The sequence below is a fragment of the Anticarsia gemmatalis genome, chromosome 5 (assembly GCF_050436995.1).
Source record: "Anticarsia gemmatalis isolate Benzon Research Colony breed Stoneville strain chromosome 5, ilAntGemm2 primary, whole genome shotgun sequence".
Classification (NCBI taxonomy): domain Eukaryota; kingdom Metazoa; phylum Arthropoda; class Insecta; order Lepidoptera; family Erebidae; genus Anticarsia; species Anticarsia gemmatalis.
Window position 1 is genome coordinate 10,025,658 of NC_134749.1, and position 20,227 is coordinate 10,045,884.

The 20,227-nt window shown below is 36.7% G+C and overlaps 1 protein-coding gene across 4 annotated transcripts in view; it reads right to left on the reverse strand.

The window, feature by feature from the left end:
* Positions 1-4,630: 4,630 nt before the first annotated feature.
* LOC142973138 (folliculin-interacting protein 2) overlaps positions 4,631-20,227 on the reverse strand; it is a 31,676-nt gene continuing 16,079 nt past the window's right edge. For all 4 annotated transcript variants that reach the window (XM_076114716.1, XM_076114717.1, XM_076114718.1 and 1 more), the window contains 6 exons: positions 17,793-17,933; positions 17,023-17,172; positions 10,230-11,779; positions 9,795-9,921; positions 9,005-9,116; positions 4,631-7,882 (listed from right to left, as the gene is read on the reverse strand). In XM_076114716.1, the coding sequence (XP_075970831.1) occupies positions 7,676-7,882; positions 9,005-9,116; positions 9,795-9,921; positions 10,230-11,779; positions 17,023-17,172; positions 17,793-17,933 (2,287 nt within the window). In that variant the 3' untranslated portion in view covers positions 4,631-7,675. The remainder of the gene's footprint in view (positions 7,883-9,004; positions 9,117-9,794; positions 9,922-10,229; positions 11,780-17,022; positions 17,173-17,792; positions 17,934-20,227) is intronic.

The window sequence follows — 20,227 nt, forward strand, 5'->3', positions numbered from 1 at the left end:
TACATATAAGTGAAAACAATATGGATATTATGAGCAATACAGATTATAACCATATCGTAAAAAAACTCTATTCTTCCCACTATTTAACGAAGGCGGCAAAATATTAGCATGAATAAAATTTTAAATTATATGTTTCTAATTATTGTTAGAACAAAAGGGTGCATGCATCTGTGATTGCTTAACATTTGCTTTTTTACAGTAGGAACATGTATTAAAGCATTTTGAAAAACGTTTTTAAAACGCCAATAAATTAAGCAGTCAGCAAAAACGCTATCATATGCCACTAACATGTCTTGAAGTAGTAAATGTGTCCAAGTAAGCTATTAATGCGATAATATTCATTTGCGGCGAACATTTCATTACTGCAGCCGTTAAGTTAGAATTGTCTACGTAAACTGCTAACGTTAACCTATTTCATTTAACTCGCACTGCGTTACTCACATACATATGCACTATTTCTAATCAATCTCATCGTTTCATCTTTTATTATTACCAGAATAAATTACTTTATATGCAAACTGGCTTCTGCCCGCGTCTTCGTCCACGTGAATGATTATAGGTTATAAGCTATCAGAGTATCTAATCCGTCCAGTAAGTAGTAATTTCGTTAAATAGTACCTAAAATCGTTAATCGTACATACATCCATCCATCCTTACAAGCTTTCGCATGTATAATAATTAATAGAAGGGTAAGCACATAGCGTTTTCAAAAACGAAGGTCAAATAGGTAAAAGTTTATTAAGCAATTTCTTGTATGATTAAAGCTTTTTTCCCAAAATTAGAGATCTTAACAAGTGGCGTTACTTAGTATCGGCCTACCTCTATGGGATAAAGGCGTGATTTTATGAATGTATGTATCCTACCTTTTACCGTTCAGTGCCAACAGGTGAAAAAGAATCGGCAGAATTCACATTCGATACGGCACTGGCCAGCCTGTTGATCGTCACGCAGTTCACACACCGTTAATAGCCAAAATGATGGCTTGATGTTTTGATTAGGCCTTTTGTAAATTTACCGAACTTAAATCTTAGGTTCTGCAGCGCGATTCTTCTCTGTAGCGAGTTAGTATCAAAACATTTTGTATTAAAATGTGATTAGCGCCTCTAGTGGGCGCCGTAGGAACTGTTATGTTTATTCTCAGTGCATTTTAAGTGTCAAACTCGACACTCGATAGTACCAGACTAGAGAGAATCGCGCTCCTGATTTATTTAGTGAACCACCTTGTAAAAATAAAAATAGAAGCCAATTAGTACCAAATTCGTTCTCGTCTCGGAAACAATTCTCTTATTACCTGAAGCTCAACAATTAAAAAGTTAAATTAAGTGTTGCGAAATTCAAAAAATTTAGGGTTTCACCGGAGGAGAAAAATATTTCGTAACAATACGTGATGTTTCGTGTCGAGTACTTTACCGTTACGACCGCGGCGGAGGGTTAAGTGCGGAAAAAGTTACGCTTCGCCACAACGCTAATTGGATTGTATTGCAGAAGGGAAACCAGGTTAAAAGTACGTGGAAGCATACATTTAGTTAATTTAAACGACATTGTTTTATTTATTTTGGCAACTTGAAAAAATATTGGTGGTTTATGCTGGGACAGTAACAATTAGGAAGTCGGAAAACCCAAAAAATTATAGGAATACTTATTTCTCTTTGTTAAATCGTTAGATCACTAATACAATTCTGGATCGATATAGTGTCCAGATATCTATGAGATCAGTATATAATTGCAACAGACTGCAGACAAGGTATGTATATTAAACCTGAAAACAAGCAAATACCCTCTTTAACTTTCTTTAATTACAACTTTTTCATTTTATTGCTGTTTATACGTAGGTACCTTGTATCAACCACCCACTGTTGAAAGTAAAGTACCTATATTGGATTACCTCTACAACAATGTTAACAAAGTCGTAAAAAAACCCGTAAATTTTCCCTCCATAGTGTTTCTGTCAGTTAGCCAGAAAGCACTACGGAGAGCAGTAAAATTTTTAAATTACTCTAATGGAATATTTTACAACCTATTACTAAAAGGACATGGCGGATTTCCATTAGGCTTAAAACGAATGTGCCTTTGCCTAAACTCGGCTACTCGATTTTCAATCTCTTTGGTGGGAGATTTATTTTTTATTTTTGTGCTTTTGTGCATCTGTTCGGTTCGGGTTTTCGCTGGAATTTTTGTCGCTATCGTGTTTTGGACAGATTGTTTGACATCCAAATGCATTCGAACTTTTTTTCGCTGTCGGACCTTGCGGACAGTAAAATTCCTCGTTTTTTCATAGATCATAATAGTACCAACCTTGCCTAGTGTGATAATAGGTTGAGTGTTTTGGTAATACGGACTAATAAGCTGTTCACTAATCAGTGGCATCTAAAACAAAATTAATTACATTATTTTCATGACTATTGAAAAATCAAGAAAGTATGTTAAGGAAGGAACAAAGCCGTGAGTAGGCACTAGTTTAAAATACTAAAATAAGTATTCATAACCGTACGACAGTTATTTACTTAAGTGCCGTCGCTTCAGCGCCAAAAGTTCCCTGGAAGACCCATTACCGATATTAAAATGCAATGTTATTTCTAACATATACGTGCACTCGTAAAGCGAGTGGAGTGATCCTTTCATAAAATATTAGCTTTGTGCGAAGTAATCTCGCTAATGGCGGCGTGTTGGGTAGCGGAGAGGCTAATTACTGAAATAGAACCTTCTTTACTGTATGTGGTTACTATGTGAGAGGTGCTACAGATTTTTATGTGCCTACATGATTTGGTAATTAATGTAGAAACTCTTTGAGGTGTATGTATGTACAGAGTTAATTATAAAAAGTAGATAAATGTATGATATATGTGATAAAATAATTAACACCTATTTTAGGCAAGTGTATTTTTCAAAACCCGGCAATAATTCAATGGAAAGCTAAACATTTAGTGGCGTCAGTATGTTTTAGTACTGTTGATGCCTATAACATAAGCAATTTACTGATCGTTTTTATTTATTGTTGTATTCGCTTTACTAACCTAAATAACTTTGAATAATCAAAGCTTATATTTAGGTACCTAAATGGGTTCGCAAGTCATTGTAGAATCCATCTGTTACATTTCTAAAGCGAAATTACGATGTCCGCAACAAAAACATGCCGGCGGCCATTTGAGATGAGTCCCGCTTTCCCGCTTAAATATGAAACGAAATTCTTTTATCTGTCAAAAGCAAAATCAAACTGAAAATAATAAAAGTTGCTGCGCTCATTAATCTTCTCGGGATAAAACGGTGGGCAACTTTTAAACAGGCCCGGCGTAATTATATACAAAAGTTCTTACACCCTAAAGTTCAGTAAAACAAGTTTGGGCCAGTGTAAGCCAACTTTGGGAGGAATGAGTCGGCGAAACCGTGCAAACTTGAACAACTTAGGTATGTAGTTTGAAAATTGCCTAAATTTAATTATTGTGTACAAAAGGAGCGCATTTGCCGCAAAGTAGACTCAAATTAAATTTGTTAAGTCTTGTTTTTTGGAGTTTTGTAGACTTTGTATTCGTTTTGTTGTTTTAACATTGGACTGACCCTTTTGTTACTTACCTATTTAATTCACCGATATATTTACAATAAAAACAAAATATGTACCTAGATAAGTAAGTATAAGAAGAGTTTCTTAAAAAAATATCGCATGAATTTAACTTTGACGACAATTACATTCCACAGCCGCGGATCTATACACAAGTGCCTAAATTCGAAAGACCAACCTTCAAGACCAACATTTCAAGCCGGTATCTATCCATTCATTAATTTCACCACTGCCTCCCCGGTACACGCATTGGAGTGTTTTGTACACACACTCATCGGGATCGCTTGCACGTGTTGTCTTTACTCACAGAGATGTGCGTAATACTCTTAATGGAGGGTCATGACCCCATTACAGGTAATTTACGGCACAACCTTTTCTTTAACAGTAGGTAAACAAAATTCACACGCTGCTTATTAACATCAGTCGATTTAAGTATTTCAAACATGAGTTAGGCTTTACACCGAACTTAATTTTGTAGATACATATATTTTACCCGAATCTCGCTATTTATATTATTTACGCTTGTAGTCTTTTCGCATAATAGTATGTATGAACTTGTAATAAAATCTTTTCTCTACCAAAAAAGCTCGATATTTGGGTACCTCACGAGGTCACTAAAGGAAACCTAATGACCCGTGTACTCATTTGTGATTCTCGAAGCCAAAGAGATTTTATTACAAGTTCATACATACCTGCTATAATGCGAAAAGACTTTTACCTCGACCTAATACTTTTGAAACTGTTAAATGGTTAAGCAAATGTAATTTAAAGAAGAAATTAATTAATGTATTGTGTATTAAATTGAAATCCGGTATTCTATAAATCTTGGTTTTTACAGTTTCTAGTTCGGGCTCAGGGTATGATCTACGCGGGAAGAAAATAATGCCATTTGCAATTAGGTATAATTATTGCGTAAGACATTGATTTATAAAAATAATAAAATTTGCTCTAAAAATACTGACTGTAGTGCATAATTACACGTAAGTATGTACTTGTGAAATGTCCACTCTTTCCAGGGTTCGGCTTCATCCATATAAAGACATATATAGGTAATAATATCAAAACACATTTTCAATATGAAAAAAAATAATTTATTATCAGATTAAAGTATAAAAAATTATTACTCATTACTTTTAAAATGAGAATTAAAAAAATAACTATACATATCACCCTCATGACAAACAGACAAGGTACTTTAGGTGCGGATATAGCTTCAGGTATGTAGTAGATACATAGATAGGTACAGATAGTTATATAAGACTTACTGGACACATATTCGGGTTGGTAAGTTCGGTTCGGCAGTATTTATCAAACAAGAAAACCGACTTGACGCCATTACTGCGCTTTTTCGACTTGTACCGATCGGATAGTTCCTTCGGGTCCGATCGTCACAATTCGGTTTAAACATCCAGACGCGGCGATGTCCAACGGCATTTTTCCCGCTTATGCCGCCCGGCTAGGCCAATTATTGCCGAACCGAATATGTGCAGCAAGTCTTATATTGTATGTAGGCGTCTCACACACTGAATTCAACTTTGCTATATCCAATATGATTTTGTATAGAAATGAACCCGAAGCACATTGCAGTTGACAGTTTCACTCAATTAAAAATACACTCTTAAGTTTAAGCATAGAATTTAAATTCGAATGAGTAGTTTCAACTCTCAATGTACTTCGGGCGACATAAAAAGGAATACAACGTTATACGTTAAAAGTTACACTTATAATTATTCCTTGTTTTTCAAATACTGGTACGAATATCCAAACTAGTGATTAAATGTTCTTGTGTGTGGCTGCCACGAGAATGCGAAACGCGGAATTCCAAATACCTTTTACCTTATTGCTAAGTAACGTTTAAAGCAGATATTAAAAAGGCTACATTATATGAAGGTATAAGAAGTTCCGCGTCTAACAGTCTCGTTCCATACATTCATAAAGTCGATGAGTATTATAGTTGTGAAGCATTTTACAATTAGTTCATAATTAGTCTTTATTATTTGTTCAGTTTAACTAAGTCTTAGCCGTCAGAACAGCTAGTACGGCATATTATTAAGTTGTTTATTACACTTACGAATCTTCCTTGAAAGCTACCAATGATTCACAGTGATCAATGCAAACTATAAAATTATATCGCGCATCAACAAAATATATTACAAAATATCTTGACAGCTCTTGAGCTCGTGTGTATAAATAAATTTATAAAATTTAATTGACTATCACAATACGCAGGCTTTTTAAAAACCTCAACCGATCGACTAACATTCCAATAATAATTCACGTTATATCACAATCAAAATATATACTCGACGCGGGCAAAGTCCACTATTCGTGCAATGCGTTGGCTGGGCAATATCCAAATTGTTGATTAAGTAATTAATAATATGATAACAATGTTGACATCGGCCGCGGCGCGCCCACATTACGTGTTCAGTGGACTTTGTCCGTCACAATTTATAAAATACAAATTAGATGCTGGACTGTGGCACTTTCGTAAGATGCCAGTCAGAGACCCGCAGTGCGAAAGTATTGGGCTAATATAAATAAGACATTATAAAATAAATAAACATCACAGATCCCCGCGCTACTATCAACTCTGATTTAAGAATTTCATTGTTTCATATTTGAAATTGATTTTGTGATCTGTATTCGCCGACATATACGTTATTATGTCAATATTATACAAGTAAATACAAGTTTGTATACTCGTAAAGTATATTAACGTATGAAAGAGTTCATAATACTTATATATGCAAAGACATTTAAGCGGAAATGTTGGCTCTAGTACATTTATTCTTTAAGGGCAACATTTGCTACATGCAGCTATAAAAATGTAAGTTGTAGCAAGTATGTGCTGCATAGTAACGTAGTAACATTTACACGTGTTTGTCGCTCACGTGTAGTTTTCAAAGGAATTTATACACGTGTCAAACATCCCACTTTCGATTAATGACGTCACGATTTGTTGCAACATATACGTGTAAATGTAGGACAATGTTGCACATTATTATAAAGTTGAATACTTGATAATTTCTATAGTTTATATATTGAAGATTTCAGCGCATCTACGGCCACTACGTTTAATACTAATATGATAAACGTTAGACGTTAAATACATGTATTGTGCCATAAATTGTATGTACTGATATGTGTGTACGTTTGCTACCAGATACTTCATAGATTATGATGTAACCTTCACTTACGCCCGGTTTTTGAGTACATTTAGCGGTAATTTATCTATTCAAAAGCGTTTTTTATATGAGTTTCAACGCTATTGATTAGATAAACTAACGCTAAATGTACCTCAGAAACCGAGGGTTACACGATAACATCATAGTATTAGCAAAACGTTTAGTATAGTAACCCAGCAATTTTCATTGGCTGAAACTTAAATTTATTGCTATAGTCCGACAAACTTAGAGCCTTAGTATGCATTTTATTATATTATCATTGAGAATTTTTGTAAATCAGCTGTTTGATACAGGTCACCGTCAGCTGCATAAGAATGCAGTGCAATATTTGTATACAAGGCCCTCTACAAATTTCTTGGATTATACTACAGAAGAATTCATTCTCTTACTACATCTAGAAAATAATTTGAATGAAAACTGTAGGTAAACGTTTACTAATACTTTAATGACCCGAGAATTACATTTAACTGTATGACTTGTGCACTTAATCTTAAATGTCTGCGAATTAGTTCATATAATGTATGGGTATATTTCCAATTGTCCCGTCTAACACTGTCACCCTGGGGTGACAACTGGGAATTTTCTTCCTACTTTTATTCCCAGTTGTCACCCCGGGGGACAGTGTTAGCGCGCGTTCCCACTATGTCGTAACGATAAATTTATCGTTTCCATTATAACGATTGTTTGTCGTCAAAGAATTTTATCGTTTAGTGACTGTCGTATCTAGCCGTCCCCACTGTCAAGATAATCTGTCGTCACTGCAAAAAAAGTCGTAAGCGACAGTAAGTCGTGTCGTTCTATATGTGAACACCATTTGAACATATAAGCCACGACACTTAAAACTACACGATTATCTGTCACGACATAGTGGGAACGCGCCCAGAGAGGACATCTGGGAATATACCGTTTATTCAGCCAGAAAATATTACTGTTATCCATAGCTCAGTCCATATCTGGTAGCAACTTGTGGTGTGTGTGTTGTAGCGACGGCGAGCAACAAAGGAACGTCGTTGACATCAATGTTCAATGATTTGGTAAGTGTCGCTATGTCGCAGAAATCCGTTGACATGAGCATATCGGCTAATGTCTTGGACAGCACGCAGAACTCACGCAGTTTGCTTTCCAAGAACGATATGCACTGGAAAGAGAAAATGAATAATTTAGGAATAAAGATCTTTTGGGCTTATGAGTTTAATAGGTAGGTGAAGTTAAGTAACTTTAAGTTAAAAAAAACTTTAATAGCGTAAAATAATATCTTGGCATAATTCTATGATAGAATTAGAAATAACTAGATGTCTAGACCCTAAACTTTATCATTATCTCCACCGAATCCAACGTTACCTAAATTCAGTACAGCATGTTTTGATTTTAAAACCATGCAGTAAATTTGACAGACTTTTTACAACTGCCCGCCTGCCTGAGGTCAAACCTCCTTAGCGACCCTTAACATGCTATGACAAACGCCTTACGTTGGTTTGAAAGTTTGAAACTAGTAAGCAAAGCTTAAAATTTTAAATATTAATGACGCGTCTTTAATGGCGATCAAAGACGCATATTACCCTTGGTGGGTGTATATATTATCAGAACAAATATTTTCATTCAATGCGAATTTCCTGTGCGTCTAACGTCACAGAAAAATGTAAATTGGACATTCGACTACTGCGTCTCAAAAGTTTATATTTATAATAAAGAATGCATCACGATATTATTAGATCACGCACTTTGCACTTCGAAGTTATTTATGACGTGAATTTAATTCCATTTCCCTTTCTCATAAATTATAATTAACACGTATACGTTTTGATTTAAAGACAACTACCGCACTAAGAATTGCTCTTGTGTCGCGGGGACTTTTACAAACATACAAACAACGGGCACAAAGTACAACCAGACCCGAAACAATTATTTGTGGATCGTACAAATAATTGTTCCGTGTGAGAATCGAACCCACGACCTCCCGACGCAATGGTAGCGGCGTGGCCACCTAAACCACGAGCAATCAAATGCTACTAATGCCAAGTTTTAGCTATATGTTTGTTAACGGATTATCACCGTTTAAACTACTTCTAAGTACTTACCCTCTTATTCATAAACACACTATAAACCTATCTTAGTAAAAAAGCTACTTTAATATGTTTTCTCTTTTTCATTTCGCTAAGGAGTGAAAGAAACAAAACATTTCATAAGCCTTTCATAACTTCATACCTATTATATTTTTATGAATAAGAGGGTAAGTATGTAAATTGTATTGCATATTTACCTGTTGAGCGGGCACCCTCGCTTTCCACATAGCAGGTAAGGTATCCAACATGGCGCCCACTAGTGATGACATTCCGCCGGAGCCACATTCTCTGCCTATCACTCGCACTTGCCTGTAGAATTGTAGAGGAAATATTTATTATTAAACTTACACATTAAAAGTCTAATAGATTAACCAAAAGTAAAGAAATAATTATTTTAAAATAAATTTACTAACTTACAATTATTGTGTCGTATAACTTCATAGTATGATATTAATGAACAAAGTACAATCAGAACGGATACAATTTATCAGCAGGTCACATACGTTTTGTATGAGATCGGATGTCTGTCAACATTGGTATCTAGCAACTTTCTCTATGGAAGTTTGTATGTATTGTTATTGACTCTTTCATCTTACTATAATGAATTTTGAAGATATTTAGCATGCAGGTAGAGTAAACTATAGTCCGAAAACTTAATAGAGAGCCTTGACATACAGTATTTATCTAGATTATATTGATATGCGCAGTTCCAAAACAAAGTATCTGTATTAGATAGGTATTCGATAGCATAGGACTGCGGGTCAATAATACTCTAAACCTAAAATTTTGTATACCTCTGCCGGCCATGAATTTTGCATGCAAGACTCTTCTTCGAAGTAGTCAGGCTATATCTATGCGCAATTTTGTTTATTATAATATTTATTCTAATGATGAGCTTCACACAAAATAAATTGCGAACATAGGCTTATATAAGTAATTCTCTTGAATGGAACTACGTACAAAAACAAAATGAACATAAAAATTTACCATGTATTGATGTCTCCTATAATGGCTATGGCTTGTATCGGCGTGTCGAGCGTCTTGTTCAGATACGTGGTAAGGTCTAAGTCGCGACGCAGCTCCGGCTCCCACGCGGTCGGCTTTGCGATTGTTCCTGTAAAAACATGTAGCCTAGTGTTAGTTATTGTGAATGATTTATTACAATACAATGTATGGCAAGCAAGGCCTGTTCTTTCGACCTATTTGACAGTGCCTTTAAGGTAAAGTACTAAATGGAGATACTGTAAATTTCAGGAAAGCTGGCTTGCACACAGTACATAAATCTTTTAATAAGTGAGACTGGTGGCACCCGCAGCTACTCAGCTAGTCAGCTCCATTATAGTTAGAAATTGATTCGTCATGTGATGGTGCTAATTAAAAGAAGAAGAATAATCTATATAGGTTTAATAAAGTAATATTTACCTTGTAAAATTAAATCAGGTACATAATGGTCCGTGACACCGCCGAGCAGCGACCCGTCGAACCCAGACCGCGCCTGAGCGTTCGCGCGCGCCGCACACAGCGCCGGCACCGGGAACTCCAGCACTTGCTTCACGTCCACCACTCTAGCCTTCTCTTTCTCTCGCGTCACCTTCCGCACGTCCGGCCTCTTCGTCTCTGTCACACTCGCACCGTCACACGACGTTTTATTAGTCTTCACAAAGTTCACTACGACCGTATTCTCTTTTCTTCTCCTCACAAACGTTTTAGGCGTCATCTCTCTGTGCGGGGATGTGGTGTCTTCCACTATAGTCTCCTTAGCGAACTGCGGCTCCGACTGCCGTGGCATGTCGTTCATGTACTCCATTTCAGAAGCGTTAGTGGGCGTCTGCAGCATGGACTCCATCATCTGACACTTGACGCACGTCTCGCACCTGTCCTCCTGTATCGGCGGAACGATCGTCGGGTCAAACTGGAAGTTGTCCAACTTCAAATTCCCCGGTTTACCGATATAGTGCCTATCTAGTATCTCTAAGTTTTTGCTCTTCATATAATTAGTGACTATCTGGGGGTACTTATCGAACTCGAACTTAAAACCGGAATGTTTGATTGGTTTGGAATGTTGAAGCGTTTGCCCGCAGCACTTTGACGGACTGTTGGCCCTCTTGTCCTGTTCACAGCCTTCGTTTTTGCACGGTTCGGACGTTTTCTCTGGTATCTCAAGAATAACGGGCTCGTTGTGGACCTTAGAAGACTTCTTCACGCACTTGCCACCGACTGATTTGTTTTTCAGTCCCACTAACTTATCATTATCGCCTAACACGAACACTACTTTCTGCTCTGTTTCCGGCTCGTTCTCGGAGAGCGATGAACTTGGACTAGAATCCGAGGAGGGTTGCAGCGGCAGCATCACCGTGGGGTTCCTCTTGAGCTGACTGGTGACCGGCACGTCGCTCGTGGAGCTGCGCTCCTCCACGGGGAACTCCGAGCTATTAGAGAGCTTTTGACCTAAGTTGGCGAGCGTGGACGAGCGCTTGATGCTGACCTCGCTCGCCGCTAACGTACTCACACTACTATCACTGTTCTGAGTATTCACTGACGGCACTGTTAAACTTTCCGATTCGCACTGTCCCAACTTGTTCACGTGTGTCGCGGTCCTCCGGAGGCCGGCACACTCGGGCGGAGCACTGGGCGTAACACTCACTACTTTATTTTCTTTCACCATACACTCTTGGAACTGAAAGTCATTACGTTTGACGTCACCGCACCGCACGAAGTAGGTTAACACCATGAGTAGCCTGTTGACAAACTGTGTGTTGGAGGTGCCGCTGATGATAGTACGAGCGGCGCGTGGCGGGAACCCAATACTTCCGCAAAGGTCGCTGAGCTGCGCCCACAGCGCGTTGTAAGGCTTCCTCGTGTCCACTGCATCGTCCTGCCTCGTCTGGTGGTCGACGGTGTCGTAGGGACTCACGGTGGCCACCCACCCGAGATGGTAAGTCAACACATGCGTCAACAGCGTACTGATGAAACTGTAACGAAAAGTGAAATGTGGTTATAATGTTGTCACGTGATCCGCCGGGTCACGAACGAAGCTGATCGCTATTCGTTGCACGCACGGGTCATTAACATGTTGCGATTTAAATAAATAAATATATGTGTGGTGTGGCTAAGTGGTCGGAGTGCCGCGTTGTCTAGGTCTAGCCGGTTAGAACTAGGTGTCGTCAAATACAATCAGGCCGTAAATAATTACGCTATAAATAAAAACACATTGTACAATGTGAATAACTGTGCATTAATTTAATTAAATTCGACCTTCCATTGTGATTTTCATATCCATTTAAGTATGACGAATTATACACAACTACGTTAGGTTACGAACATATATTATATCTGCGCTTTGATTTAATTAGACAGGTACGTGTTCATAGTAAATAAATTGGTAACAGTCATAATTTCTGCCTTTTCGTCGCTTATAACCCGACTCTATCAAAAATATCAGTCCACATTATAAGTCACTCATAATTACATCGAATAGTATATTAATTTATTCCGCCAAGTAGCTTTATGGTCTCTAGAGAAAACTATAATAAACTTCCTTATACAGATACATAAAGAATCTGTTAGCCAAAAATAGATTTCGATAATCTGATACTAGATTATGTCTGTCATATAAAACACTTCAAATTCTAAGATATCGTTTATTTTTGTTTTTATGCCCAATGAAGCTATGTCGTCTAAAAAAAAATACTTATCTATTTATCATGAATACTAAATACATATTTGCATTTCCTAAACTGAGTCATTCACAACAAAATAAGTAACAGTACGTGCGAACTCAAACTTCGTCAATACATTTGCGCGACGCAAAGTCTTTCGCAGACCTATAGTTGCACAACAATGTTGAGCAATTTGTACAGCGGACGTCAAACTATTAAAAAAACAACATCAGAAATCACGTGAGGCGACGGCATACGTAAACATTACATACGAAAATATCTTTCTAAGCAGGTACTCTGCTTAGAGAGAAAAAAAGACAGCTTTGCCATTCACACATGTTTAATTAACGGTGAGAATTAGCGCTAAATTGTGTGCATAGACTTTTTGCTGTTTTTTTGCTACAGTAATTAATTGCAAGTATTGGACGTGCTCCAGGCGACGATAAACTGAGCAATACGCGTGTCTGGAGACGAGATTGATTATCGAACTTACATAATTGTCGCGTGGGACGCGACGCGGTCTGATATGAAATATGACTAATGTAACGACTGTATTCATTTAAAAAGTATTGATGTCACCGAAATAACAACTTGTACGACTGTGACTCGCGTACTGTACTATCAGAAACAATTGTGAAAGTTAGAGAACCTACATATTTTTAGTGGCACTAACAGCTAAGTTTCGTAAGGTGTATGTCCCAAATATTCAATTGTACAGTTTTGTATCAAAAACACATAATAGCAATTAGCAATTTGAGTAAAGACGTGTCAATTTTAACTGAGAAATCTTAAACATGTATGTTCATTGTGTTATACGATTTATTAGTCATTCGTTTGTTATGTAGTACATACCTACACCCGGCGATTTCCAGTCACGTGAAATTTCTAATCAACGCTGAAAATAAAATGTTCAGTTTAATTGCATTCCGGAATGCAAAATATCACGAATCGATGACGTCAAAACGCGGAGACAAACAGTATTTTGTTTAAAGAGTCGTCAGAAGACACAACTTTCCTCTTGTAGAGTAAACACAGCCGTTAACGTATTTGCAAAACATTATACAACAGGTTTAAAATAAAGCTATTGTGCAAGGGTTTTCACGAAATCATGTGATAATGTTTATGGGTGAAGTTATCTGATGTGCAATAAATTCATCGCGGCGCTAAATACCCGCGCTATATTGAGTGTACGTACGGCGGCGGCTGTAAAATATATCTTTATCGCCCACACGAGTCACGTGAATTTTATAGGAAATAATAAAATATGAAGACGAAAACTCACAAAGAATCCGTAGAAGGACGTTTGGGACATAACTTTATGGGACATTTGATGACAAGTGGTTTGTTACAATATAATTGGCGTTCGAACTAAACTTTTGGCAACGATTGTGGGCTTGTTTGTTTTTTTGTGAAATGTGCGTAAACGGGGAACATAATTTGCTTGTACGCTCACAGTTAAAAATTATCTTACGTTCTAAATATCGTGTTACAGGAAGATCTGCTGCTGAACACTAATTAGTTAAAGAAACTTTATAAATTTGATTGGCAATAGTTTCAATGAAATAGAACTAGAAAAAATATAGACCCAATTTAGTCTATCATGTCATGCCTAATAGCTTAAACATCACATTTTAGTCTTAAAACTACAATTCCTATAAACGCGACAATACCGGCCGCCAACGATGACGCAATTCGTTTCGGTCAACTAGTACTGAACTTCTTTGAACTGCATTGCCAATCATTCGATTCATGTCCATGTGAGAACAGACTAACAATTATGCGAATCGACAAGTAAACTGGTAGTTAGCGTTTGTCGCTAGACAATCCACTCAGGCGCACCTAACCTATAAAGTGGCGCAATAACTAACTGGTAAGCATGCGGCTAGTGGGTGTAACCCTTTACTTTATTCAATACCAGAATTGCAAATATAGATACAGTCGATGGCCTGTGTGGCGCAGTGGCTAAGATGCGTTTGCGCCGGGAGGTCGTTGGTTCGATTGCCACACGAGACAATTTTTTGTGCGATCCATAAATCGTTGTTTCCGGTCTCGTTGTACTTTGTGTTGTTCGTATGTTTGTAAAAGTCCCCGAGACACAAGAGCAAGTCTAAATGCGGGAGTTGTCTTTTAAAAAATAAAAACGCGTATAAAAAAGCGTTTCGTGCAATAAAATATTCATTGCAAATGATTAAGTTAACAGTTTGTCAAATCATTATCATAGTCGAAGAAAATTATCGTCAATTTTCCGGTTGTTAACTCTTTAAATTGAGCATGATCCGGTCGTTATATGTCATGAAACTGGTGAACATTGTTGACAGTATAATGAGCGGGAAATCTATTGAAATGTAGTTATAAAGCATACCTAATTGGGGCCAAGCCCGCAATTAAGTACGAAAATAAAAGCCCCTATAAAATTATTGATACACACATATTGAATAAGTATTGCTTAATATTTCTATGCATGACCTATCCATTAAAATTGCTTTTACGAACCCTGAAAATATCTCAATTTATTCTTGTAATCTTCTTAAGGAAACCATGGACGTAGAGTGTCGTATAAGAAGTATTCTATTAAAGCATCTTTCTCTACTGCGACAATAACTTTATAGTATAATATAATATATAGTAAAATACATTCACAATATTGCCTAACATCTGTTAAGACAGTGATTAGTCATATAACTGATTACGTCTCCATCACGAGTGCAAAAGCATCTCGAACTAATGCATTACACTGTTTTTACATACAAAATCTCTATTGTCACAACACCATGTGATCCGGCCAGTATATCAAGATAAAGCACCTCACTCTAGTAAATAGAAAGTGATAGAATGTTAGTACTAAAGTAATCTGTGCTCTTTATTAATTGGACGTCGTCGTTTCAGCTTTTTTTTCTTGGCTCGGTGAATAATGGAAGCGGTTGTTTTAGTGACGTTGATCAATCAATTTCGTTTTAATTTTCGATTCTTTATATTTTTTTAGTTGATGTTGTATAATCCTTGTTGTTTAGGAAATTAATAGACTTACGATTGTAGAACCAAAATACGATAAAAGTTATCTAATTCATAAATTGTTAAATGACTTCATAAAATAAAGTTTCGTGAGAATTATTTAATGTATTGTATTTTAAATATAAATGTCGAACAGAAGCAATAACATTGAAATAAAAGACATCGTAAAAATTCTATTTCTAATTCAACCTACAAAGTATCAAGAATTAAAAAAACATCACGTGAGTATTCTTTATACAGTCACTTTTGAAGATCAACATTCTAGTTCGTATATCAAAACGAGTTAGTTCCGCCCCAACTCGTATATCATAGCTATTTTCTAAAAAAAAAAAAAACATATAGAAAACTATGAGAGTGGTCTATAAATATCTATGGCGTAAATAGTTTGTGTTCCCACCCATCTGCTGAGACCATCAAAGTGGCCTATTGTCCTCAATTGATTGCAACAATTCGCCTTGGTGGCGAAGGGAACTGACTTATCATATGACGCTAAAATGAGTCCTGCTATCTTCTAAAACAATCGTTGCTATTTGCGTATTTGTCCACACCTCTTTTGTCTTTGTCATACTGATATATTTTAAAAAGAAAGCTTATACATATTGGGTTTTCTTTTAGTTTACTGAAAACGAATAGCACGTGACCGAAAAGGACTTATAGTGCAACAAAAAATACCTAAAATGTTTATACATAAAAACGGGTTGACATTCAAATACAAGCAAATAAGAAAATTAGTTCTACCTTATTAACTTTTGTTCAACGCTCAATTGTTTTATTATTTTTCGTTCGTAACGGCATGATCTTGAGACTTATTATATAATGTCTGTCATAATACTTACAAGCAATGATAATTATATTTTATTGTTCCAACGGTAAAGGAAAACATCGTGATGCAACCTTGCATGCCTGAGAGTCCCTTAGAACAGTTCTTGAAGGTATACAAAGTCCCTAACCCGTACCTGGCCAGCGTGGTGGACTCAAGGCCTAACCCCTCCCTCATTCCGGGAGGAGATCCTTGCCCGGCAGTGGGACAGTAATGGTTTTAATTTATTAAGACTAAGTAGAGAAGCTAAGTGTTAGTATCATTACCACATGAAACATAAATGATCGAATTATTTCGTGAGAACTTTCTGTACGCGTAAATTAATTAAAAGACTAAAAGCTTGTTGGCGTACAAGTTTCAGCAGCTGAAAACTACTAGAGTAATGTTGGATGTTTCGTGAAAGTTTATCTCTGAAGTTTGGTGTTTATTACCACTTTGGTATTGGAAGGTGATTCGTATCACCTACAGATAACGGTTGTTGTTGATCTATACTATTAATATAAAGCTGAAGAATTTGTTTGTTTATTTGAACGCGCTAATCTCAGGAACTACTGGTCCGATTTGAAAATTTTTTTCAGTGTTAGATAGCCCATTTATCAAGAAAGGCTATAGGCTATATATCATCACGCTACGACTAATAGAAGCAGAAAAAAAAAATTATGACCCATTCTCTCTTATGTGACGCAACCGAATTTGCGCGGGTCAGCTAGTAAGATATACTTACAAGTTAGTGCTCTTGGTGTCTCCGACTGAGAGTATGGAACAGAGGTCGGAGAGCAGCGACTCGGCTAGGCGGTTCGACGTCCGCGCGTCTCCCATGACTAGATTCAACCACACCGGCTGCAACCGCGGCCCGTACACTAGATCCGACAACCTAATAGAAAAAAGAACATCTATAGAAACTTTAAGTCGCGTCTATTACTGATTGGCAATGTCAACACCAAATTTTCGGTACGATCGTATCGACAATTTGACATTCAGACGATAGATACTTGTAGAAAAACTAGAGTCAATTAATTCCTGTTTCCAACTGATATCTGATCTTTAGCATTCTGATTGGATTATTTGTAGTCTTCGATAGTCATTATTTTGACTTTAAAGCAGATAAAAACATTTGATGGGATTGAACTGAGGTTAATAAGTAGTGATTCAGACATGAGGTTCAACGTCCCCATCTACCGTTATTAACATCAACTGCAAGTCATTCGTTAGCCACCAAGCTATACACCAGTGTTTAAGCTTCTAGTAAAAAACCTCTGAATCCGAACCTCTTTTAAAGATGAAAGAAATCTAAACTAATAATAGAGATAATCCTAGCTATACTTAGTAAATATTGAAGACATTGACTCTAACGCCAGCGCCTGAATCACCTCTTGGTATTTAAAGAAACCAGTGCGCCAGGAGAATCTTTTTTTCCGTCTTCTTTTAAACATCGCTCAACTGTGATCGGCTCCTTTTACTCTCCTGTTTGAGTGTTTCAACTCTCTTACTTACCACCTAGCAGCATGTTCAGCAGCTCGATACAAAGTGGAGACGAAGCCACCGCTCGCGCCCGCAGACAACGTCGCCAGCCGCAGCCGACACACCAGCGCTTGTAATTGAGGTGAGTGTTCCAGGCATTGCCGTACTACATCACTGGGGATTAAAGACTTCATAAAGAACGTGGAAAAAACAAGACTTATTTTTAAAAGCTGAAAAATTCTCTATATTTTTAACTTTAAATGGTAAACGCCCAATAGTCTGGTAGAGTAGTCAGAATAACACGGTATACGCATACAGAAAGGTAAGTACGGGAATGTTACCAAGTTTATATGGGTGACGAAGCTGCTGACAAAGTTCAATTTTGATTACTTTGATTGAATCTCTAATTCTATTAGCCTTAAAATAAACTTTGCTTTGGTTTTGTTGCTATTAAAAGACGTAAAGACGACCTGTCAACTTTTTATAACCTATCTTCAAACACTAACAGAACTATAAATCTATTTTGCAATTCGTTTTATTCTATTTAATTGCATCAATCAAACCTATAATAGAAGCTAAGGCTTCTATTGAATGTTCTAGGTGCAAGGTATATCAGATTGAGCCTTGATCATTCAACCGTGACGATTAGGTATGTGTTATGCAATCATCTATAATGTATTTATATATTATGTTATTTACGTACATGAACTTGAACCTTTCGAACTTTTAATATCAATACCAATTTTCGGATACATTGACTCAAGGCCCAAATATTTAAGTAGGTACCTATTATAAGACGTCGCATATAGTTTCGTCTGTGTATATTATGTCATCTACAAAACAAAAACCAAAATTTCTAGATTTTACCAAAACAAAAACAAAGTTACACAATTGATTTTTGCATAAAAAAATTCATACACAAACAATATACTGGCAACAATAGCTCATTTGATACAGCATAATGATGATTGCCAGTAAAAAAAATAATAGAAAAACGTTAGTCTGGCCTTCTGACTCATCTTATACCCGAGTTCAAACCTTTATACGTTGTACAGATCCTTTCACGACGCAAGGTTATCGCCTATTTATATTAGCTTATAGCATAATGGATTGAGTGCACGTGAGTTCGGAGAGGAGCCTTCACTGTCATGTGAAAGATTAACTTAAAAGATAAATTGCATTGCGTTTTCCTGTTACCTGACATGTAATTTTGTCAGTAGATTGTCAGCAGTGGTTATTACATTTCGATTCGGTAACGTTCAATTACATTTATCGTTAATCTAGCAATTACGTTTATGTTTGCAATAGGATAATTTGTAGTAATGTAAAAACTAGTCTGGTTGTAAATTACATATAGAATGGCCGGCCCATTTTAGACCTCATACAAGCGACTTTTGCACGCATAGCGAATTATTAAGGAAATATATCTTCGTTATCGTTTAGATTTTGAGTGAAGTTACGCTAATTAATTGTACCTTGACAATTTATTTCTAATAAGTTAAACTCAGCGCAATTTATTAAAGATCGTATAGTATAACTAGCTTTTTCCCGCGACTTCGGTTTGTGACTCAGGACAGAATTTTGATACAAACATTCATCCCCTATTTTATCCCCTTGGGTCAGTCAGTCACTTTTGAGTTAAATATATTTAGATTGAATACATAACTCCGAACTTTGAACGCTACACAAATCGAAATCAGTTTAGTAAAGCGACACTAGATGATCGATGATAGAATATAAAATGAGATTACACCAACAGCTGGAGTACATTGACCTTTGCTAACCGCTATCGGCTCAGCCATCAGTCACGGCTAGTGTGAACACTGCATAATCAGAACGCGATTACTATAAACCAACAACTTTATAGAGAGCCTTGTACCCAAGGTTCACGGCTGGCGGAGGTATACAAAATGCAAAATTTAGAATATCAGTGACCCGCAGGTTTATAAACTACCAGTGGCGTGTTGATTCAGCTATCTAATTTTTAAAATACATAGTAGGTACTATTAATAACAATCAAGATTTGTCTTGCATGCGAAGGCTATTTATTAACCCTGTACCGCATGTGGGCCCATATTATATGATATTGCAAACAATAGGTTTAATCATTACGTTACGCCTATTTTTTTGAAATAATACGAAACCAATAGTGTAATTGCAATACCATATATGGGCCCATGTGGTAAAGAGATAAGTTGTCAGAATATAATCGTAATTCAGGACAAACTTGCACATCCATGACATAATCTCCAGTCATGTGACTTAGGGCAGTGATCGACTAGCGAGTTTATATCCGTTAAAACAAACAAGTCTGTGAACCGCTCTCAGAATACGTTGCGGGAAAAACAGAAATTATTGGAAGTTAGTGTTATTTTCATTAGAAAATAATGCAACAATGCCCGGTATTTGAAACACAATTAATGTGATTCAATACAGTTTGCGCAGTCCTAATTATTATATCTGATTCT